General features: G+C 43.1%; 1 protein-coding gene and 1 pseudogene across 1 annotated transcript; one reads left to right on the top strand and one right to left on the bottom strand.

Annotated features, from left to right (window-relative positions):
* The first annotated feature begins 5,699 nt into the window (after positions 1-5,699).
* Positions 5,700-7,133, top strand: LOC139240352 (probable G-protein coupled receptor 139). Its single transcript, XM_070868822.1, has 2 exons — positions 5,700-5,769; positions 6,223-7,133. The coding sequence occupies exons 1-2, from the start codon at positions 5,700-5,702 to the stop codon at positions 7,131-7,133; spliced, it is 981 nt and encodes a 326-aa protein (XP_070724923.1).
* Positions 7,134-15,078: 7,945 nt separating this feature from the next.
* Positions 15,079-24,740, bottom strand: LOC139240351 (probable G-protein coupled receptor 139; annotated as a pseudogene).
* Between the last annotated feature and the right edge of the window lie 905 nt (positions 24,741-25,645).

The following is a 25,645-nucleotide window of genomic DNA, read 5'->3' as shown; positions in this document are numbered from 1 at the left end:
GTTCCTCCTTCTCGCTAGATCCTCAGTCCCCTATTATTTTCGGGAGGTTATTCGTGTCTTCCTTCATAAAGACAGAACCAAAGTATTTGTTCAATTGGTCTGCCATTTCCATGTTCTCCATTATGAATTCACCTCATTCAGACTGCAATGGACCTGCATTAGTCTTCACTAATCTTTTTCTCTTCATGCATCTATAGAAGCTTTTGCAGTCGGTTTTTATGTTCCCTGCAAACTTACTCTCGTACTCTATTTTCCGCCTCCTAATTAACCCCTTAGTCCTCATCTTCTGGGTTCTAAATGTTTCCCAGTCCTCAGGTTTGCTGCTTTTTCTGGCCAATTTCTATGCCTCTTCCTTGGATTTAACACAATTTCTTTTGTTAGCCAAAGTAGAGGCACCTTTCCCTTTTTAGTTTTACGCCGGACAGGGATGTACAACTGTTGTAGTTCATCCATGTGATCGTAAAATATCTGCCATTGCCTATCTACCGTCAGCCCTTTAACATAGAAACATAGAAAATAGATGCAGGAGTAGGCCATTCGGCACTTTGAGCCTGCATTGCCATTCAATGAGTTCATGGCTGAACATGCAACTTCAGTACTCCATTCCTGCTTTCTCACCATGCCCCTTCATCCCCCTTGTAGTAAGGACTATATCTAACTCCAGTAGCCAGTCGATCTGAGTTAATTCACGTCTCATACCATCAAAGTTACCTTTCTTTAAGTTCAAGACCCTTGTCTCTGAATTAAGTGTGTCACACTCCATCTGAATGAAGATTTCTACCATATTATGGTCACTCTTCCCCAAGGGGCCTCGCAGAACCAGATTGCTAATTCATCCTCTATCATTACACAATACCCAGTCTAGGATGGCCTGCTCTCTAGTTGGTTCCTCGACATATTGGTCTGGAAACCATCCCATATACACTCCAGGAAATCCTCCTCCACAGTACTGATACCAGTTTAGTTCGGCCACTCTATATGTAGATTAAGGTCACCCATGATAACTGCTATACCCTTATTGCACGCGTCCCTAATTTCCTATTGGATTGTATTCCCCAAACTCCTTACTACTGTTTGATGGTCTGTACACAACTCCCACTAATATTTTCTGCTTTTTGAAGTTTCACAGCTCTACCCGTATAGATTCCACATCATCCAAGCTAATGTCATTCCTTACTATTGCATTAATCTCCTCTTTAACCAGTAACGCTACCCCACCTCCTTTTCCGTCCTGTCTATCCTTCCTGAATATTGAATACCCCTGGATGTTGAGTTCCCAGCCTTTGTTACCCTGGAGCTATGACTCCATAATCCCAATTACATCATATCTGTTAACAGCTATCTGCGAAGTTAATTCATCCACCTTTTTACGAATGTTCCTCACATTGAGACTCAGAGCCTTCAGGCTTGTTTTTAACTATTTTTGTCCTGTTAGAATTATGTTGTAATGTGGCCATTTTTGATATTTGCCCTTTATTTCTCTGCCCTCAACTCTTGTTTTTCTCCTTTCTATCCTTTGCTTCGGACCCCTTTTTACTTCCCTCTGCCTCACTGTATAGATTCACATCCCCCTGCCATAACAGCACGAGGAAACACTCCACCTCGGACATAGATTCTGGTCCTGCCCAGTTGCAGACCGTCCAGTTTGTATTGATCCCACCTCCCCCAGAATCGGTTCGAATGTCCCAAGAATTTGAATCCCTTGCACCATGCCTCAAGCCATGTATTCTTCTGAATTATCCTGCTATTCCTACTCTGACTAGCATGTGGCACTGGTAGCAATCCTGAGATTACTACCTTTGAGGTTCTTCTTTTTAATTTAACTCCTAGATTGATAGATTCAGCTTGTAGAACCCTTTCCCGTTTTCTCCCGATATCGTTGGTACCTATATACACCGCGACAGCTGCCTGTTCACCCTCCCCCTCCATAACGCCCTGCAGCAGCTCCGAGACATCCTTGCCCCTTGCACTAGGGAGGCAACATACCATCCTGGAGTCTCGTTTGTGGCCGCAGAAATGTCTATCTATTCCCCTTACAATAGAATACCCTATCGCTGTAGCTATCATACACTTTTTCCTGCCCTCCTGTGCAGCAGCGCCACCCATGGTGCCATGAGCTTGGTTGCTGCTGCATTCCACTGATGAGCCAGCTTTCCCAACAATATTCAAAACGGTATATCTGTTTTGGAGGGAGATGGCTGCAGGAGCCCACTGCATTACCTTCCTTCCCCTGCTCTTACTGCTGGTCACCCATTCCCTATCTGCCTGCATAACCTTTACCTCTCTTAGTGGGAGTGCAGTGAAGTTTCACTGGACAGATTGCTTGGATGAGGGGATTTTCCTCTGAGGTGAAGTTGAGTAGTCTCGGCCTATACTCTCTAGAGTTTCAAAGAATTTGAAGTGATCTCATTGAAACGAAAACATTTCTTAAGGGACGGAGATGGTAGATGCTGGGAGGATATGTCTCCTGGCTGGGGAGTCTAGAATTTCAGAATAAGGGGTCAGCCATTTTGGACTGAGGTGAGGAGGCATTTCTTCAAATCAAAAGATTGTGAATCACTGTCAATGCTCAGTAGTTGACTATTCCCAAGACAGAAACCGATAGATGTTTGGATATTATGGGAACCATTCGACTCATCCTGTCAGTGCCAGCCACAATGGAGCCATCCTTCCTATTCCGACTTTCTAGCTCTTGGTCCATAGCGTTGTTGGTTACTTCAAGTGCTAATCCAGTTACTTTTTAAAATGCGATTCGGGTTTTTGCCTCCTCCACCATTTCACGCATTGAGTTCGAGGCCCATTCCACACTATGGGTGGAAAAGGTTCTCCTCATCTATCCATCTAATCCATCTAACATTTACTTAAAATCTATGTCACATGGTTATTTGACAAATGAAATATGGTTTTCATATCTAATCTATCCAGAACCCTCATGATTTCTTATGTTCTTGTCGACTTACTTGTATTCCCCCAGCACGTACACCACTGGTGCTGAAAAACGTTGCAGTATTTCTGTCCCAGCTCATGTATAACACTCGTGCGGCAAAATAAGAGTCTTCGCCTGCAGTGCAGTAGATGGGTCTCGGTCAGTCCAACAAAAGTGGTGCCTCGAATATGAATAGAATCAGCTTCAGCAGCAGAAGGGCATTTCCACGTCTTATATTACTGTAGGCATCCAATACTGGAGGACCATGTTCATATCTCGTGCAAATGTAGAGTACAACTAGTACCTTAGAAGCGGTAGCACCACCAGTGTAAGTGTAGGGATACACTTGTGCCTGATGATAACCTTCAACACTTGTATAAATATAGGAGTACTGGTAGAACTGAAGGACGACGGTCAGTTTTAGTGCAAATGCACGCTGCCACTAATATCAAAAGAGCACTTTCACTTCCAGTGTAACTGTATGTGTGCCACTAGTACCAGAAGAACATGGTCATCTCTGGTGTAAGTGCAGGGCTACCACTCGTACCGAAGAATTATTTTCACACCTAATATAAATGTAATGTGTCACTAGACCCGGAGCAGCATGTTCACCTCTAATATAAGTACAGAATTACCAGTAGTACAGGAAAAGCTTGTTCATCTCTAGCATAGTGTAGGTGTACCACTACACCCAGAGTAGCGTTTTCAGCTCTAATATAAGTATAGGTTTATCACTATTACAGGAGAAGCATTGCCATCTCTAATGTAATTGTAGGGGTAGCACTAATGCCGCTAAAGCGAGGAAGTAGTAAGGGGTTTAGCAGCTTTGAAAGTCGATAAAACCCCAGGCCCGGATGAGCAGTATCTATGCTGTTAAGAGATGCAAAAGAGGAAATAACAGTGGCTCTGTTCTTTATTTTCCAATCCTCTCTGGCTACAGGTGTGGGGCCGTAGGACTGGATGATAGCTAGCGTGGAACATTTGTTTAAAGAGGGAGAAAGCGATAGACCAAATAATTACAGGCAGTCAGCCTAAGATCCGTGGTGGGAAAATTATTGGAAAAAATCTGATTGACAGATAAATGTTCATTTAAAAGATATGGATTAATCAAGGACAGTCAGCATGGATTTGTTAAGGGAAGGTCGTGTCTGACTAACTTGGAGGTAACCAGGAAGGCCAATGCCATTCATACGTTTGATGCAGTTAATATGTATTTTAGCAAGGAATTTGAAAAGGTCACACATGGCACACTGGTCAGGAAAGTAAAAACCCATGGGATCCAGGAAAAGTGGGAAGTTGGATCCAAAATTTGTTGAGAATCAAAGCGTAATGGTTGTTTGGTGTTTGGCCAATTTGTGACTGAAATGCTTTTACCAGTGGTGATCCGCAGGGCTCAGTATTAGATCCATTGCTCTATCTGGTATATCAATGGTTTGGAGTTGAATATACGTGGTATGATTGAGAAATTTTCACATGTTACTAAAAGTCAGCTGTGTCGATGATAATGAAGAAGAACGCTGTAGACTCAAAGAAGATATCAATGAACTGGTTAGAAGGGCAGAGCAGAGGCAAATGGAATTAATCGGTTGAAGTGTGAGGTAACGCATTTGGGGTGGTTTAAACAGGAAATGGAATAAACATTAAATGGTAGGACACTGCAAAGTGTAGAGGAAAAAATGGACCATGAAGTACATGTAAACAGAGCCCTGCAATTAGCAGTTCAGGTGGATAAGGTAGATGTGAAGGCGTACGGACCAAGAACTGTAAAATTGTGTAGGCTGGATAGCTCTTTGATGGCTAGCACGGACATGTTAGGCTGTAATGGTCTCTTTTCATGCTGTAAAATTCCATGATTCTTTGATTCTATACCAGCAGAGCACTGTCAGCTCGAATATAATTATAGTTTACCACTAATATCAGAAGCGCACTGTCAGTGCCAGTGTAATTGTATTGGTATCGCTGCTGTCGGTGGAACACGGTCACATCGAGAGCAACTGTCAGTGTGCCAATGGTGCAGAACAAGCTGGAGCACCGCTGGTGTAAGTGCAGGAAACCACTCGATCAGGACGTTCTCGTCCAGCACCTGACTGAGTTCAGCGTTATCGCGGGTGCCAGAGGAGCAAGATTACCTCGAGTATAAGTGCAGTGTACAACTAGAACTGCAGTGGCACTTTCTCCTCTGTTGGAAATGTAGTGCTATGAATAGTACCAGAGATGTAAGATCACCACGATTTTAAGTGTGGGTCATCCACAGTTACAAGAGAAGCACTCTTACCTCAAATGTAAGTGTAGGTTTACAACAACTACCAGAGGAATGCGGTTACCTTCAATGCCCTCCGACTGTGCTCACAACCAATTGTGCATGACATGGCTCACCAGCTGTTCTGGACGGGTTTGACCAATCAGACTGAGTCAAGGATAGGGGCAGGACATGCAGGGCTAGGGGTGCTGCCATCACTGCTCCTGTAGTAATAGGCTCAGCAGCTGTACTGTGAGATTGCACATTCAAATTGTAATGAAGATTTTATTTGAGCACGTTTTTTAGAAAATTCCCACTAACACATTCAATTATTTCATTAATCTGATGAATCAGACGAAAACAATTTACCTCAGTCTGTTTGTTAAGTGACTGTAAATAATGCTAATTATGAGTTAACCTGATTGACTCTCTGGTGGATTGACGTGTGGATAAATATATATTCCCTTCCATTGCCTCAGACGTGTGCCTATCAGAATATTTCAGTTCCAAACAAATACATCCACTCTCACGAAAATGGGCCAACTAACGATGCTACAGATAAAAGCGATTTATTACCCGATTCTCGCAGTCATCGGTGTACCAGGTGAGTCATATTAACCTGTTTGTTGTTGATCTGTGCGAACTGACTCCTGTTCTTACCACATGTTGGATAAGATAACGTGTTTTCTAGATGGCAGCATTACAGGGTCAGTAGAGACTGGAACAATCTCACTGAAGATTCCATCCACACTTTCTGCTTTCCCTTGAGCTGATATCATTAATGAAGTTACAATATTCTCTGAAGCTACAGTACAAGGATTTTGGCTGATTTCTGGATTGTCTTGATGCCCCATGCACAGTGAGCACTGCAGCAGCTCAGTAAAGTATGTGGGTTGGTTTTGAAGGTTAGTGGTCCATTACGAATCATATTCCACACAGGTCCATGCTGACAGTAACACCGAATGGAGTAAAATGCTCTCACCTGATATTTCCATCTATATTTCTATATTTCAATCAGACACTCCAACATTATTTCTCTGCTCTCTTTTTCTTACAGCGAACTTGGTGACAATTGTTATTTTATCCCGAAGGAACTGTGGCCTTTCCAAGTGTATCTCTGTCTACATGATCGCCATGGCAGCCGTGGATCTACTGGTCATGATCGTTAATGTAATGCTGTACCATATTTTCAGTAATCGCTTTCCACTTTCATTCCTGTCCCACACTCCCGTGTGTAAGCTCATTTTATACATGACTGTTGTCAACCTTGATTTGTCTGTTTGGTTCACAGTTTCCTTCACATTTGACCGATTTGTGGTTATCTGCTGCCAGAAGTTTAAAACAAAGTATTGCACCAAGAGAACTGCGGCCATGGTTATAACAGCTTTCACAGTCCTCATCTTTTTAAAGAACATTCCTGTTTTGCTTGCATTTGAAGCTCAGCAAATTATTAACAAGGTACATTGGGGCTGCGTGACAAGTGTAGCATTTGTTTCCTCACCTCCAGGTGCGGCATATATCTGGTTTCACAGCGCCTGGGGCATTTGGTGTCCCTTTACTTTAATTGCCTTGTTAAATTGTTTGACAGGCAGACGTATTTTAATGGCCAGTAGATCCCGCAGGGGACTCAGGGGCAACAGGAGTGAGAAGCAGAGCGATTCAGAGATGGAGAACCGAAAGAAATCTATAATTTTACTCTTCACTGTATCGGGCTGTTTTATATTGTTGTGGATGACTGTTGCCGTGAGTTTGGTAACTACCAGGTTGGCAGGCATTAATTATTACCGAGGTGACCGCACAGACCCTGGATATATCGCCACTGAAACAGGAACAATGTTAAAATTTTTGAGTTGCTTTCAAAACCCGTGTATTTATGCAGTGACCCAGAGGAAATTCAGAGAAGTGCTGAAGACAGTGGTGAAATCTCCCTGGACATTCATTCTGAGGTTGGTTAGAAAAAGACAGTAAAACGATTCAATTCTAAAGAAAGCTTCCTCTTCACTAAAGCTCAATTTTACCTCTGTTTCCACCGTAGAACATCCGTTTTCTCTGGTGATTGAAAAATTGGTGAGATCTTGTGTGAACATTTCAGCTATTTTGTAGCATGTGTTTGATTAATGCATTGCTTTAGTTTTTCGCACTTGTTTCGCTGAGTAAACATAATCTATTCCTGCAAATGAAGCACAGTCACGTTCAGGGATCAAGGATAACAATGATGAGTTCAGCAGTGGAGCCGGACATCTGGACAAGACAGGAATCCACCATACACTGCAGATAAAGGGATCAGGCGTCGCACTTAAAAATCATCAACAAAGTTTCATTCTCTGCTAAAATCATCAAAGATCTTGTGCTCGCCGATATTGGTAATTTTCCTGTAAGTTTGGTGTGAATAATACAGGCGCGAGTTTCTCTATTGGACACCATTCCTCATTGACAAATAGAGCAGGCTGTTGTCACGTGATCAGTGGAGAAAACAGTTGGAACTCGGTTCATCGATGTGACTTTTCACCTCTTGTGTCCCAGATACTGCTGTCTCTGACTCAGCACAAAGATGGAGCTGGCTCTTGTATTGTGCTGTTGATAAAGTCCTGATGAGTAATATTATTGATATTCTGTGTCAAGGTCTCTCCTCAGATACAGGAAATGAATGTTAAAATAATGACTTTCATAATTTGATAAACTATCAATTGATGCAAGCAATCGGATGTAAACGGATACGATATCGTTGCAATTATGGAAACATGGTTGCAGGGTGACCAGGGTTGGGAACTGAATATCCAAGGATGTTCCATATTTCGGAAGGAGAGGCAAAAAAACAATGGTGTGGCATTGTTAGCTGCGAGGGATAAATTGTAATGTTGCAAATAGGTGGTCAGAATTATGCTGAAGGTAGTGAACATATAATTGCCTATTTTGTTAAAACTTCCTTATACAGGCATAGCACACATACGAATTAAACTGTAGCTTAACCTTAGTAACACTTAAACAGCCGAAGTCAGTTGTTTTGTTTAAAAGTCCCTGAGGAAGTGATTAAGAAGCCAATACAAACCACCCTCGGCCTCGGATAGACTGGAGTAGAGGGCAAAATGGAACAAAACAATGATGAGAGATGCACAGTTGCATGTACCACTCAGAGCCCGTCTGATAAGAGTCGACAAATCAATGTCACTTCGCTGATAACAGTAGACCTATCGATGATTTTGAGGAGGATAGCTCCTCTCCAAAACCTATATAAATTATGCTTGTAAATTCTTGTATTTCGGAGGTTCCACGACTGAACCTTCCCTTGCAATTGTTCGTAATAAAAGCCGATTGAACCTGGGATTTCGTATGTTCACTTCCGTGGTCGATATACAACAGGAGAAGGGCGAGGTATCGATTAACTACATCAGTTAGTCCACCTTGAGGGAGCGAAGCCTCCTTTTTCCCCAACAGAAGGGTAGGTGTCGATTAACTATATCAGTTAGTCCACCTTGAAGGAGAGAAGCCTCCTTTTTAACCCCTACATTTGGCGTCACGAACAGGATGCAGACCCTCTGACATGGATGATGTGACAGCTGAATGGCAGTGAGTGTATTTTGTAACACCTGCAGCTGTAGCATTGATGGGGAAGGAGGTAATCTGTATAAAGAAATAGAAGGGGAAATCTGTTGAACAAGTTACAGCGAACCACGGAAGGATGAAAACCACGGGCGGGATAGCTTTATTGCCTGAAAAAGAAGGGGGAAGAGGACCCCAGCGATCGTTAGAGGAAAATTAAGGTTTATGTCCCGAAGCGTGACACGGTAATAACACGGAGACGCCGGTATTGATCGTGTGCACTGCAAAGAAGAAGGAATACAACCTAAAGAGTGGGGTGGAAGACCAGGATCCTAGGAAAACTGGCCAGTGGGATACAATGCTAGCTGAGAAAAATGGAAAATTAATAAAAGAAAATTGCTGGATAAACACGTTTAATTTAAAAAGGACAACGTGTTTATATTAAAAGACAAAAATGCAACCTTGAAAGCTGCAGCTGCTGGAAAGAGATACAGAGACCTTTCGAAAAATGGACTGGAGGAAATCATCAGAATACAAAACCTAATTTGAAGAAAGGAGATGAAATTAGCTATGAAAAAAATATTGGTTTATATATCAAAACTTACGAGGTAAACCCGACACAGAAGTATTGTGCCGAGAAAGAAACACAAAGATGTTTAACTATGGAATGGAGGAAGATCATCAAAAAAGAAAAATTATTATGTTTGGATTCAAAAGGGCAAAAAAACCTAAGTTATGCGAACTCCGCAAAGGAAGGAAAAAACTGGGAATTAGAGAATTATTAAAAAAGCTGGAACCGGCACAGAAGTTTAGATTTTGTGCAGAGAGAAATAAAACACAAGATTTGCTCAGTGAATGGGACCGGAAAAATGAAATGCTGGATTGCATATAGTTTGTTGTAAAATTGGAATTCAGTCAACAAAATAGCTATTAACAACGTGTGGTCTTGTTTTAAATCAGTGAAAAAATCTTTGCCAAGTATTAAAATTGGAAGTTAAGACAAATTGGTGTTTAATCTAAAATGCTGTCTTTCCCGATAAGAAGGTTTTATTATGACAACTTTACAAATGATTTCTGCTGTTTTAATGGAGTTCCAATTCCTAAGCCAGTTTTGAAAGCACAAAGACTTGGGAAAAACATTGTCATGATTATGCGAAGTCACATAATGACGTCAGGCCTTCTTACAATCCTCTAAAGAAGTTAAACCTTTCCATTGACAGCTATTTTATACTGGACATTATTAATTTGGATTTCTTAATAAAAGAAAGACTCACTTGACAGACGGAGGAAATGGTGGGATTTTCAGAACAAAAATAAAACGAAGAACATAAGAACATAAGAATTAGGAACAGGAGTAGGCCATCTAGCCCCTCGAGCCTGCTCCGCCATTCAATAAGATCATGGCTGATCTGGCCGGGGACTCAGCTCCACTTACCTACCCGCTCCCCGTAACCCTTAATTCCCTTATTGGTTAAAAATCTATCTATCTGTGACTTGAATACATTCAATGAGCTAGCCTCAACTGCTTCCTTGGGCAGAGAATTCCACAGATTCAAAACCCTCTGGGAGAAGAAATTCCTTCTCTACTTGGTTTTAAATTGGCTTCCCCGAATTTTGAGGCTGTGCCCCCTAGTTCTAGTCTCCCTGAGAAGTGGAAAAAACCTCTCCGCCTCTATCTTGTCTATCCCTTTCATTATTTTAAATGTTTCTATAAGATCACCCCTCATCCTTCTGAACTCCAACGAGTAAAGACCCAGTCTACTCAGTCTATCATAATAAGGTAACCCGCTGTACTCCGGAATCAGCCTAGTGAATCGCCTCTGTACCCCCTCCAAAGCCAGTATATCTTTCCTTAAGTAAGGCAACCAAACCTGCACCCAGTACTCCAGGTGCGGCCTTACCAATACCCGATATAGTTGCAGCATTACCTCCCTGCTTTTGTACTCCATTCCTCTCGCAATGAAGGCCAACATTCCAGTCGCCTTCCTGATTACCTGCTGCACCTGCAAACTAAATTTTTGGGATTCATGCACAAGGACCCCCAGGTCCCTCTGCACCTCAGCATGTTGTAATTTCTCCCCATTCAAATAATATTCCCTTTTACTGTTTTTTTTTCCCAAGGTGGATGACCTCACACTTTCCGACATTGCATTCCATCTGCCAAACCTTAGCCCATTCACTTAACCTATCCAAATCTCTTTGCAGCCTCTCTGTGTCTTCTACACAACCCGCTTTCCCACTAATATTTGTGTCATCTGCAAATTTTGTTACACTACACTCTGTCCCCTCTTCCAGGTCATCTATGTATATTGTAAACAGTTGTGGTCCCAGCACCGATCCCTGTGGCACACCATAACCACCGATTTCCACCCCGAAAAGGACCCATTTATCCCGACTCTCTGCTTTCTGTTCGCCAGCGAATTTTCTATCCATCCGAATACATTTCCTCTGACTCCACGTAACTCTATCTTCTGCAGTAACCTTTTGTCTGGCACCTTATCGAATGCCTTTCGGAAATCTAAATACACCACATCCATCGGTACACCTCTATCCACCATGCTCATTATATCCCTAAAGAATTCCAGTAAATTAGATAAACATGATTTCCCCTTCATGAATCTATGCTGCGTCTGCTTGATTGCACTATTCCTATCTAGATGTTCCGCTATTTCTTCTTTCATGATAGTTTCAAGCATTTTCCCCACTGCAGATGTTAAACTAACTGGCCTAGAGTTACCTGCCTTTTGTCTGTCCCCTTTTTTAAACAGAGGTGTTACATTAGCTGCTTTCCAATCTGCTGGTACCACCCCAGAGTCCAGAGAATGCCTATGTAATAATACTCACCTGCTACAGAGCACAGATAGATACTCAAACAAAACAAATTCAAGAGACTGAAGCTAAGATAAATAAGCTGGAAGAGATGTTCAGCCATGAACTCATTGAATGGCGGTGCAGGCTAGAAGGGACGAATGGCCAACTCCTGCACCTATTTTCTATGTTTCTATCTTTCTATGAACTCATTGAATGGCGGTGCGGGCTCGAAGGGACGATTGGCCTTCTCCTGCAACTATTTCCTATGTTTCTATGTTTCTATGTAAGACAGGAGCAGACGGATTGTGCAATACACAGCTGTAACACCATCACCTGTGGCAATAGAGCCAATGTACCTCATGGTCCACAACCACAAACTAACAGTCAACCAGACAGGGATAACGAGTGTGCAGTAGAGCGGCCCGCAGCACATGATAATGGCGACATATCAGCGTCCCCACCATTCCCACCAATGGACGTAGAGCAGCCGACATTACCACACAGGAGGGACCTCTCAGCCCACAGCAGAGATAAATTCTATTGAATAAGTTACCAACACCGAAGTCAAAATAGTAGAAATACAGGATTCTGACAAAAGATTGGAGTAGAATATGAATGTGATTCAAAAGGCAGGCGAAAGGTTAGGGGAGTATGGGGAACGATAATAGATTGAATACAAAGACCACTCTGGGGTTGATGACCCTGACAAAAATGTGCAGTATTCTTGAAAATGTTTAAAGACGGACTGGGAGATGCACATCCAAAGATAATTACGTTAGGATTTATGATAATTACGATGAGACTTTGGAATGGGCAGAACATGGAGAGGAGTTAAAGTTAGAACAAAAGGAGAAAATAGCAAAAATAGCAGCAACAGTGGTTGCAGCAGAGACGAAGGAGGAGGAGATACACCTCCACGCAGCTTCCCTGATATGTTTTAACTACAATAAGGGAGGCCACTTCAGTAGGATTTGTCCACAGAAAAGAAGAGGTTACGGAAATTCTCAAGAGAAATGTCACAATTGTGGTAAACTTGGACATTTGGCCAAAGATTGCTGGAGTAAGGGAGGAGGCGCAGGGAGGCAAGGCCCACAACAGGCAAAGAAGGGAACATCATTAACCAGGGAAGAGCTGATGGACATGCTCAGACAGGTACCAACATCACTGCTACCACTGCCACCACCGCCCCGACCTGAGACACCCTTTAATGAGGATATCATCAAAATGGAGCGTCCGTTTCCATAACCAACTTGGATTTTCCCCGGACCCGCAGGACTGTGAACATCCAAGGTGTGGGCGCGGGTTATCAGAAAGCAACCCTAAGTGAGATGGTGTTATTGGAAGTACAGGAATTAATGTTACCTACTCGGTTTTGGTACTGTCAGAACACAGAAGGCAGCATACTGGGCATCCATATCTTAAGTGAGATAGGGGTACTGATAGAGCCCCAGCGTAACCGGATAATTTGGGTGGATAATCACGAAAATCAAATTAAGTTGGAGCACCCGGGACACCAGCAGCAACAAGTGGCCAGAATAACCCGAATCCAGCCTGCGTGGGAAACAAAAGATTTCTCCCATCGAACTTCAGTCCACTCTTAAATGTCTCTCATGTAATTACATTTTCCACAGCACTCTGAGAAGATATACAAATTCCATTAACACTTTAGACACCTCGTACATCAATATAGCACATCGAGAAGATGCAAATAATCCACCCAACTCTTTACGCACCACAGCTAGGAAGTATATAAAAGTATATATTAAAATGGACATAAATGCATATTATGGCTCCTTAGATGTAAGTAACCTATTCCCATCGCCTGATCAAAATCCTTCTGCTATGGCTTATATTTGCATGCCTGACCTGGCAATATCCATTTCGTCATTAGCAAACTGATACATGATACCTGCACGCGTTAGATACAGAGTAAAGCTCCCTCTACACTGTCCCATCAAACAATCCCAGGGCAGGTAGAGCATGGGATTAGATACAGAGTAAAGCTCCCTCTACACTGTCCCATCAAACAATCCCAGGGCAGGTACAGCACAGGATTTGAGACAGAGTTAAGCTCCCTCTATATTGTCCGAACAAACACTCCCAGGGCAGGTACAGCACGGGGTTAGATACAGAGTAAAGCTCCCTCTACACTGTCCCTATCAAACACTCCCAGGGCAGGTTCAGCACGGGGTCAGATACAGAGTAAAGCTCCCTCTACATTGTCCCATCAAACACTCTCAGGGCAGTTACAGGGGGTTAGATACATAGTAAAGCTCCCTCTACACTGTGCCACCAAACAACCCCAGGGCAGGAATCTATAAACCACTCCCCATAATCCTTTATTTCCTTATCGTTTTAGAAACGGTCTACCTCTGTCTTAAACTTATCCAATATCCCGCCTTCCACAGCTCTCTGAGGCAGCGAATTGCATAGATTTGCAACCCTCTGAGAGAAGAAATTTCTTCTCGTCTCAGTTTTAATTAGTCGGCCCCTTATTCTAAGACCATGCCCTCTAGGTCTAGTCTCCCCCATCAGTGGAAACATCCTCTCTGCCTCCACTATATCAAGCCCCCTCATAATCTTATACATTTTGATAAGGTCACCTCTCATTTGTTCTGAATTCCAATGAGTAAAGGCCCAATCTATTCAACCATTCCTCTTAAGTTAACCCACTCATCTCCGGAATCAACCTAGTGAACATTCGCTGAACTGCCTCGATAGCAAGTATATCCTTTCGTGAATATGGAAAACAAAACTACATGCAGTATTCCAGGTGTGGCCGCAGCAATACCTTGTATAAGTGTCGCAAGACATACCTGCTTTTATACTCCATCCCCTTTGCAATAAAAGCCAATATTCCATTGGCCTTCCTGATCACTTGCTGTACCTGCATACTACACGACGGCATGGACTGGTTGAGCCGAATGGCATGTTTCTGTGACGTATATCCTGTTTCGAACTAGATGTGTGTAGTTGAAGTGTGATCTCACGCCCGACATTAATCTCATTGTCGACAGGGCTGCAGTGATACTGTTGTATATATGGACGTGTATTTACTTTTACAGCCACCAGAGGGCTCATTCCCTGGAGTTCCGAGGGGTCCCATAATCCCTTGTGAGCACAGGTATTTCAGAAGGCTTCACAGGTTTGAGAGGCACTCTGGAGACCTGCAATCAAAGACTAAGATCACACTTTAATTTGAGCTCACAGTGTTCAGTCTGACTCTTCCACCATACACTACAACTGGCGATGAGATACAGATAGCGAACTCAAAGTTGCAGAGAACAGTGAGCATCCTGGAGAAATTTTTGGAGGGAGATGATTGGGAAACTTTTGTGGAGCGACTCGACCAATACTTCGTGGCCAACGAGCTAGATGGGGAAGAGCGCACTGACAAACGTCGAGTGATCCTCCTCACTGTCTGTGGGGTACCAACGTATGGCCTCATGAATAATCTGCTCACTCCAGCAAAACCCATGGAGAAATTGGACGACGATTTGTGCACAGTGGGCCGAGCGCATTTGAACCAGAAAGAAAGCGTTCTGTTGGCGTGGCACCGGCTCTACACCTCAAAAGGTCTGAAGACCAGGAAATGGCGAGCGATATCGCCGAGCTGACAGGCATTGCAAGACTTTGCGAATTTGAAGGACATTTGGAGCACAAGCTCAAAGACTTTTTCGTACTTGGCATTGTCCACGAAAGCATACTTCGCAAGCTTTTGACTGTAGAGACCCCAACCTTGAGTAAGGCCATAGTGATAGCCCAGCCGTTCATTGCCACTTGTGGCAGAACTAAGCGAATCAGTCAGCACACAAGTGCTGCTACAAGTACTGTTAACAAAGTGATGTTGTTTTCGAATCGTAACGTGCAGTGTAGGTCACACATACCTGCAGCTACACGTCCGCAAATGTCTCAGAGTCCACCATCAAGAGTGATGAATCAAGGCCATTAACACCTTGTTGGCGCTGTGGGGATGATCATCGTTTCCATTCATGTCGATTCAAAGGATACGTTTACAAGTGCTGTGGAACAATGGAACACTTCCAACCAGTGTGCAGGCGAGCTGCTAAGCCTGTTAAACCTGCAAATGACCATGTTGCAGAGGAGGACAAATCCACGGAGGATCACGATGAACCAGAGCCTCAGAGGCAGAGTTGCATGGGGTGAACACATTCACCACGAATTGTCCCCCGATAATGCTGAATATTGAACTGAATAAACTCCCACTGTCAATGAAGCTGGACATGGGTGCGAGCCAGTCCATCATGGGCAAAAATAATTTTGAAAGTTTGTCGTGCAACAAGGCCTCAAGGCCAAGACTGAACACTGTGAGCTCAAATTAAAGTGTCATCTTAGTCTTTATCAGAGTGCCTCTCAAACCTGTGAAGCCTTCTGAAATACCTGTGCTCCCAAGGGATTATGGGACCGCTCGGGACTCCAGGGAATGAGCCATCTGGTGGCTGTAAAGAGTAAATACAAGTCCTTATCTACAACAGTATCACTGCAGCCCTGTCGACAATGAGATTAATGCCGGGCCTGAGATCACACTTCAACTACACACATCTACTTCGAAACAGGATATACATCACAGCAACATGCCATTCGGCTCAACCAGTCCAGGCTGGCGCTTAGTATGCAGGTACAGCAAGTGATCAGGAAGGCCAATGGAATATTGGCTTTTATTGCAAAGGGGATGGAGTATAAAAGCAGGTATGTCTTGCTACACTTATACAAGGTATTGCTGCGGCCACACCTGGAATACTGCATGTAGTTTTGTTTTCCATATTTACGAAAGGATAAACTTGCTATGGAGGCAGTTCAAGGAACGTTCACAAGGTTGATTCCGGAGATGAGTGGGTTAACTTATGAGGAATGGTTGAGTAGATTGGGCCTTTACTCATTGGAATTCAGAAAAAATGAGAGGTGACCTTATCAAAATGTATAAGATTATGAGGGGGCTTGATATAGTGGAGGCAGAGAGGATGTTTCCACTGATGGGGGAGACTAGACCGAGAGGGCATGGTCTTAGAATAAGGGGCCGACTATTTAATACTGAGACGGGAAGAAATTTCGTCTCTCAGAGGGTTGTAAATCTGTGGAATTCGCTACCTCAGAGAGCTGTGGAAGGCGGGATATTGAATAAGTTTAACACAGAGGTAGACCGTTTCTAAAACGATAAGGAAATAAAGGGTTATGCGGAGTGGGTTATAGATTCCTGCCCTGGGGTTGTTTGGTGGCACAGTGGAGAGGGAGCTTTACTCTGCATCTAACCCCGTGCTGAAACTGACCTGGGAGTGTTTGATAGGGACAGTGCAGAGGGAGCTTTACTCTGTATCTAACCCCGTGCTGTACCTGCCCTGGGAGTGTTTGATGGGACAATGTAGAGGGAGCTTTACTCTGTATCTAACCCGTGCAGGTATCATGTATCAGTTTGCTAATGACGCAATGGATATTGCCAGGTCAGGCATGCAAATATAAGCCACAGCAGAAGGATTTTGATCAGGCGATGGGAATAGGTTACATAAATCTGAGGAGCCATAATATGTATTTGTTTCTATTTTAATATATACTTTTATATACTTCCTAGCTGTGGTGCGTAAAGAGTTGGGTGGATTATTTACATCTTCTCGATGTGCTATATTGATGTACGTGGTGTCTAAAGTGTGAATGGAATGTGTACAACTTCTCAGAATACTGTGGAAAATGTAATTACATGAGAGACACTTAAGTGTGGACTGAAGTTCGATGGGAGAAACCTTTTGTTTCCCACACAGGCTGGATTCGGGTTATTCTGGCCACTTGTTGCTGCTGGTGTCCCGGGTGCTCGAACTTCATTTGGTTTTCGTGATTATCCCCCCAAATTATCCGGTTACGCTGGGGATCTATCAGTACCCCTATCTCCCTTAAGATATGGATGCCCAGTATGCTGCCTTCTGTATTCTGACAGTACCAAAACCGAGTAGGTAGCATTAATTCCTGTACTTCTAATAGCACCATCTCACTTAGGGTTGCTTTCTGATAACCCGCATCCACATCTTGGATGATTACTGTCCTGCGGGTCCGTGGGAAATCTAAGTTGGTTGTGGAAATGGATGCTCCTGTGTCTACGAGCATATTGCAGTTCCAGCCCCCTAACACTTCCCTAATAAACATCCTTGGATCCCCGAGCCGCCGTCCCATACCTCCGCCAGAGGCCGGCAACACTTAACGTGTCTTGGCTAATTGAAGCATATTGATGATATCGTCGTTAAAGTGTGTCTCAGGTCGGGGAGGTGGTGGCAGTGGTAGCAGTGATGCTGGTACCTGTCTGAGCATGTCCATCAGCTCTTCCCTGGTTAATGGTGTTCCCTTCTTTGCCTGTTGTGGGCCTTGCCTCCCTGCGCCTCCTCCCTTACTCCAGCAATCTTTGGCCAAATGTACAAGTTTACCACAATTGTGACATTTCCCTTGAGAATTTCCGTAACCTCTTCTTTTCTGCGGACAATTCCTACTGAAGTGGCCTCCCTTATTACAGTTAAAACATATCAGGGAAGCTGCGTGGGGGTGTATCTCCTCCTCCTTCGTCTCTGCTGCAACCGCTGTTGCTGCTATTTTTGCTATTTTCTCCTTTTGTTCTGACTTTAACTCCTCTCCATGTTCTGCCATTCCAAAGTTTCATCGTAATTATCTACTATCATAAATCCTAACGTAATTATCTTTGGATGTGCCTCTCCCAGTCCGTCTTTAAACATTTTGAAGAATGCTGCACATTTTTGTCGGGGACATCAACCCCAGAGTGGTCTTTGTATTCAATCCATTATCGTTCCCCGTACTCCCCTACTCTTTCGCCTGCCTTTTGAATCAGATTCATATTCTACTCCAATCTTTTATCAGAATTCTGTATTACTACTATTTTGACTTCGGTGTTGGTAACTTATTCAATAGAATTTGTCTCTGCTGTGGGCTGAGAGGTACCTCCTGTGTGGTAATGTCGGCTGTTCTCCGTCCATTGGTGGGAATGGTGGTAGTGTGTATTGGGGACGCTGATACGTAGCCATCATCATGTGCTGGGGGCCGCTCTACTGCACACTCGTTATCCCTGTCTGGTTGACTGTTAGTTTGGGGTTGTGGACCATGAGGTACATTGGCTCTATTACCACAGGTGAGGGTGTTACAGCTGTGTATTGCACTATTCGTCTGGTTCTGTCTTACATAGAAACATAGAAACATAGTAAATAGGTGCAGGAGTAGGCCAATCGTCCCTTCGAGCCTGCGCTGCCATTCAATGAATTCATGGCTGAACATCTCTTCCAGCTTATTTATCTTAGCTTCTGTCTCTTGAATTTGTTTTGTTTGAGTATCTATCTGTGCTCTGCAGCAGGTGAGTATTATTACACAGGCATTCTCTGGACTCTGGGGTGGTACCAGCAGATTGGAAAGCAGCTAATGTAACATCTCTGTTTAAAAAAGGGGACAGACATAAGGCAGGTAACTCTAGGCCAGTTAGTTTGACATCTGTAGTGGGGAAAATGCTTGAAACTAGCATTAAAGAAGAAATAGCGGGACATCTAGTTCGGAATAGTGCAATCAAGCAAACGCAGCATGGATTCATGAAGGGGAAATCATGTTTAACGAATTTACTGGAATTTCTTAGGGATATAATGAGCATGGTGGATAGAGGTGTACCGATGGATGTGGTGTATTTAGATTTCCTAAAGGCATTCGATAAGGTGCCAGACAAAAGGTTACTGCAGAACACAGAGGTACGCGGAGTCAGAGGAAATGTATGAGGATGGATAGAGAATTGGCTGGCGAACAGAAGGCAGAGAGTCGGGATACATAGGTCCTTTCGGGGAGGAAATCGGTGGTTCGTGGTGTGCCACAGGGATCGTTGCTGGGACCACAACTGCTTACAATATACATAGATGACCTGGAAGAGGGGACAGAGTGTAGTGTAACAAAATTTGCAGATGACACAAAGATTAGTGGGAAAGCGGGTTGTGTAGAGGACACAGAGAGGCTGCAAAGAGATTTGGATAGGTTAAGCGAATGGGCTAAGGTTTGGCAGATGGAATACAATGTCAGAAAGTGTGAGGTCATCCACCTTGGGAAAAAAAAACAGTAAAAGGGAATATTATTTGAATGGGGAGAAATTACAACATGCTGAGGTGCAGAGAGACCTGGGGTCCTTGTGCATGAATCCCAAAAAGTTAGTTTGCAGGTGCAGCAGGTAATCAGGAAGGCGAATGGAATGTTGGCCTTCATTGCGAGAGAGATGGAGTACAAAAGCAGGGAGGTCCTGCTGCAACTATATAGAGTATTGGTAAGGCCGCACCTGGAGTACTGCGTGCAGTTTTGGTCACCTTACTTAAGGAAGGATACACTGACTTTGGAGGGTGTACAGAGACGATTCACCAGGCTGATTCCGGAGATGAGGGGGTTACCTTATGATGATAGATTGAGTAGACTGGGTCTTTACTCGTTGGAGTTCAGAAGGATGAGGGGTGATCTAAAAAGGAACATTTAAAATAATGAAAGGGATAGACAAGATAGAGGCGGAGAGGTTGTTTCCACTGGTCAGGGAGACTAGAACTAGGGGGCACAGCCTCAAAATTCGGGGAAGCCAATTTAAAACCGAGTTGAGAAGGGATTTCTCCTCCCAGAGGGTTGTGAATCTGTGGAATTCTCTGCCCAAGGAAGCAGTTGAGGCTAGCTCATTGAATGTATTCAAGTCACTGATAGATAGATTTTTAACCAAAAAGGGCATTCAGGGTTACGGGGAGAGGGCAGGTAAGTGGAATTGAGTCCACGGCCATATCAGCCATGATCTTATTGAATGGCGGAGCAGGCTCGAGGGGCTAGATGGCCTACTCCTGTTCCTAATGCTTATGTTCTTATGTTCTTCGTTTTATTTTTGTTCTGAAAATCCCACCATGTCCTCCGTCTGTCAGGTGAGTCTTTCTTTGATTAAGAAATCCAAATTAATAATGTCCAGTATAAAATAGCTGTCAACGGAAAGGTTTAACTCCTTTAGAGGTTTGTAAGAATGCCTGACGCCATTACGTGTCTTTGCATAATCATGAAAATGTTTTTCCCAAGTCTTTGTGCTTTCAAAACTGGCTTAGGAATTGGAACTCCATTAAAACAGCAGAAATCATTCGTAAAGTTGTCATAATAAAACCTTCTGATCGGGAAAGACAGCATTTTAGATTAAACTCCAATTTCTATGAACTTCCAATTCTAATACTTTGCAAAGATTTTTTCACTGATTTAAAACAAGACCACACATTTTTAATAGCTATTTTGTTGACTGAAATCCAATTTTACCACAAGCTACATGCAGTCCAGCATTTCATTTTTACGTTCCCATTCACTGAGCAAATCTTGTGTTTTATTTCTCTCTGCACAAAATCTAAACTTCTGTGCTGGTTCCAGCTTTTTTAAGAATTCTCTAATTCCCAGTTTTTTGCTTCCTTTGCGGAGTCCGCATAACTTAGGTTTTTTTTACCCTTTTGAATCCAAACATAATCATTTTTCTTTTTTGATGATCTTCCTCCATTCCATAGTTAAACATCTTTGTTTCTCTTTCTTGGCACAATACTTCTGTGTCGGGTTTAACTCGTAAGTTTTTATATTTAAACCAATATCTTTTTCACAGCTAATTTCATCTCCTTTCTTCAAATTAGGTTTTGTATTTTGATGACTTTCCTCCAGTCCATTTTAGAAAGGTCTCTGTTTCACTTTCCAGCAGCTGCAGCTTTCAAGGTTGCATTTTTATCTTTTAATATAAACACACTGTCCTTTTTAAATTCAACGTGTTTTTCCAGCAATTTTCTTTTATTAATTTTCAATTTTTCTCAGCTAGCATTGTGTCCCACTGGCCAGTTTTCCTAGGATCCTGGTATTCCACCCCACTCTTTAGGTTGTATTCCTTCTTCTTTGCGCTGCACACGATCAATACCGGCGTCTCCGTGTTATTACCGTGTCACGCTTCGGGACATACACCTTAATTTTCCTCTAACGATCGCTGGGATACCTCTTCCCCCTTCTTTTTCAGGCAATAAAGCTATTCCGCCCTTGGTTTTCAGCCTTCCGTCGTTCACTGTAACTTGTTCTACAGATTTCTCCTTCTAATTCTTTATACAGATTACCTCCTTCCCCATCAATGCTACAGCTGCAGGTGTTACAAAACATACTCACTGCCATTCAGCTGTCAAGTCATCCATGTCAGAGGGTCTGCATCCTGTTCGTGACGCCAAATGTAAGGGTTAAAAAGGAGGCTTCTCTCCTTCAAGGTGGACTAACTGATATAGTTAATCGACACCTACCCTTCTGTTGGGGAAAAAGGAGGCTTCGATCCCTCAAAGTGGACTAACTGATGTAGTTAATCGATACCTCGCCCTTCTCTTGTTGCATATCGACCACGGCAGTGAACACACGAAATCCCAGGTTCAATCGGCTTTTATTACGAACAATTGCAAGAGAAGGTTCAGTCGTGGAACCTCCGAAATACAAGAATTTTCAAGCATAATTTATATAGGTTTTGGAGAGGAGCTATCCTCCTCAAAATCATCGATAGGTCTACTGTTATCAGCGAAGTGACATTGATTTGTCGACTCTTTTCAGACGGGCTCTGAGTGGTACATGCAACTGTGCATCTCTCATCATTGTTTTGTTCCATTTTGCCCTCTACTCCAGTCTATCCGAGGCCTAGGGTGGTTTATACTGGCTTCTTTATCTCTTCCTCAGGGACTTTTAAACAAAACAACTGAATTCGGCTGTTTAAGTGTTACTAAGGTTAAGCTACAGTTTAATTGGTATGTGTGCTATGCCTGTATAAGGAAGTTTTACCCACATAGGCAATTATATGTTCACTACCTTTAGCATAATTCTGACCCCCTATTTGCAGCCTTACAATTTATCCCTCGCAGCTAACAATGCCACACCATTGATTTTTGCCTCTCCTTCCGAAATATGGAACATCCTTGGATATTCAGTTCCCAACCCTGGTCACCCTGCAACCATGTTTCCATAATTGCAACTATATCGTATCCATTTACATCCGATTACTTGCATCAATTGATAGTTAAACAAATTATGGACATCATTATTTTAACATTAATTTCCTGTATCTGAGGAGAGACCTTAACACAGAATATCAATAATGTTACTCATCAGGACTTTATCAACAGCACAATACAAGAGCCAGCTCCATCTTTGTGCTGACTCAGAGACAGCAGTCGGTGCACAATCGACAATTTCAGTCAGTATCTGGGACACAAGAGGTGAAAGGTCACATCGATGAACCGAGTTCCAACTGTTTTCTCCACTGATCACCTGACAAACGACTGCTCTAGTTGTCAATGCGCAATGGTGTCCAATAGAGAGATCCGCGCCTTTATTATTCACACCAAACTTACAGGAAAATTACCAATATCGGCGAGCACAAGACCATTGATGATTTTAGCAGAGAATGAAACGGTGTTGATGATCTTTAAGTGCGACACCTGATCCTTTTATCTGCAGTGTATGGTGGATTCCTGTTTTGTCCACATGTCCGGCTCCACTGCTGAACTCATCATTATTATCCTTGATCCCTGAACGTGATTGTGCTTCATTTGCAGGAATAGATTATGTTTACTCAGCGAAACAAGTGCAAAAAACCAAAGCAATGCATAAATCAAACACATGCTACAAAATGGCTGAAATGTTCACACAAGATCTCACTAATTTTTCAATCACCAGAGAAAACGGATGTTCTACGGTGGAAATAGAGGTAAAATTGAGCTTTAGTGACGAGGAAGCTTTCTTTAGAATTGAATCGTTTTACTGTCTTTTTCTAACCAACCTCAGAATGAATGTCCAGGGAGATTTCACCACTGTCTTCAGCTCTTCTCTGAATTTCCTCTGGGTCGCTGCATAAATACACGGGTTTTGAAAGCAACTCAAAAACTTTAACATTGTTCCTGTTTCAGTGGCGATATATCCAGGGTCTGTGCGGTCACCTCGGTAATAATTAATGCCTGCCAACCTGGTAGTTACCAAACTCACGGCAGCAGTCAGCCACAACAATATAAAACAGCCCGATTTCGCGAAGAGTAAAATTATGGATTTCTTTCGGTTCTCCATCTCTGAATCGCTCTGCGTCTCATTCCTGTGGCCCCTGAGTCCCCTGCGGGATCTACTGGCCACTAAAATACGTCTGCCTGTCAAACAATTTATCAAGGCAATTAATGTAAAGGGATACCAAATGCCCCAGGCGCTGTGAAACCAGATGTATGCCGCACCTGGAGGTGATGAAAGAAATGCTACACTTGTCACGCAGCCCCAATGTACCTTGTTAATAATTTGCTGAGGTTCAAATGCAAGCAAAACAGGGATGTTCTTTAAAAAGATGAGGACTGTGAAAGCTGTTATAACCATGGCCGCAGTTCTCTCGGTGCAATATTAGTTTTAAACTTCTGGCAGCAGATAACCACAAATCGGTCAAATGTGAAGGAAACGGTGAACCAAACAGAAAAATCAAGGTTGACAGCAGCCATGTATAAAATGAGCTTACACACGGGAGTGTGGGACAGGAATGAAAGTGGAAAGCGATTACTGAAAATATGGTACAGCATTACATTGACGATCATGACCAGTAGATCCACGCATGCCATGGCGATCATGTAGACAGAGATACACTTGGAACGGCCACAGTTCCTTCGGGATAAAATAACAATTGTCACCAAGTTCGCTGTAAGAAAAAGAGAGCAGATAAATCATTTTAGAGTGTCTGATTGAAATATAGAAATATAGATGGAAATATCTGGTGAGAGCATTTTACTCCATTCGGTGTTACTGTCAGCATGGACCTGTGTGGAATATGATTAGTAATGGACCTCTAACCGTCAAAACCAACCCACATACTTCACTGAGCTGCTGCAGTGCTCACTGTGCACGGGGCATTAAGACAATCCAGAAATCAGCCAAAATCCTTGTACTGTAGCTTCAGAGAATATTGTAACTTCATTAATGATATCAGCTCAAGGGGAAAGCAGAAAGTGTGGACAGGCGCTTCAGTGAGATTGCTCCAGTCTCTACTGACCCTGTAATGCTGCCATCTAGAAAACAGGTTATCTTATCCAACATGTGGTAAGAACAGGAGTCAGTTCACACAGATCGACAACAAACAGGTTAATATGACTCACCTGGTACACCGATGACTGCGAGAATCGGGTAATAAATCGCTTTCATCTGTCGCATCGTTAGTTACCCCATTTTCGTGACAGTGGATGTATTCGTTTGGAACTGAAATTTTCTGATAGGCACACGTCTGAGGTAATGGAAGGGAACATATATTTATCCACACGTCAATCCACCAGAGAGTCAATCAGGTTAACTCATACTTAGCATCATTTACAGTCATTTAACAAATAGACTGAGGTAAATTGTTTTCGTCTGATTCATCAGATTAATGAAATAATTGAAAGTGTTAGCGGCAATTTTCTAAAAAGCATGCTCAAATAAAATCGTCATTACAATTAGAATGTGCAATCTCACAGTACAGCTGCTGAGCCTATTTCTACAGGAGCAGTGATGGCAGCTCCCCTAGACCTGCATGTCCTGCCCCTATCCTTGACTCAGTCTATTTGGTCAAACCCGTCCAGAACAGTTGGTGAGCCACATCGTGCACAATTGGTTGTGAACCCAGTCGTAGGGCATTGAAGGTAATTGCATTCCTCTGCTAGTTGTTGTAAACCTACACTTACATTTGAGGTGAGAGTGCTTCTCTTGTAACTGTGGATGACCCACACTTAAAATCGTGGTAATCTAACCTCTCTGGTTCTTTTCATACCACGACATTTCCAATGGAGGAGAAAGTGCCACTGCAGTTCTGGTTCTACACTGCACTTATACTCTCGGTAATCTTGCTCCTCTGGCATCAGCGATAACGCTGAACTCAGTCAGGTGCTGGACATGAACGTCCTGATCGAGTGGTTTCCTGCACTTACACCAGCGGTGCTCCAGGTTGTTCTGCACCATTGGCACACCAACAGTTGCTCTCGATGTGACCGTGTTCCACCGATAGCAGCGATACCAACATAATTACACTGGCACTGACAGTGCACTTCTGATATTAGTGGTAAACTATAATTATATTGGAGCTG

This window comes from Pristiophorus japonicus, chromosome 31 (assembly GCF_044704955.1).
Source record: "Pristiophorus japonicus isolate sPriJap1 chromosome 31, sPriJap1.hap1, whole genome shotgun sequence".
NCBI lineage: Eukaryota > Metazoa > Chordata > Chondrichthyes > Pristiophoridae > Pristiophorus > Pristiophorus japonicus.
The sequence above is the reverse complement of the archived record's forward strand: the minus strand, read 5'-3'. Positions and strand labels throughout refer to the sequence as shown.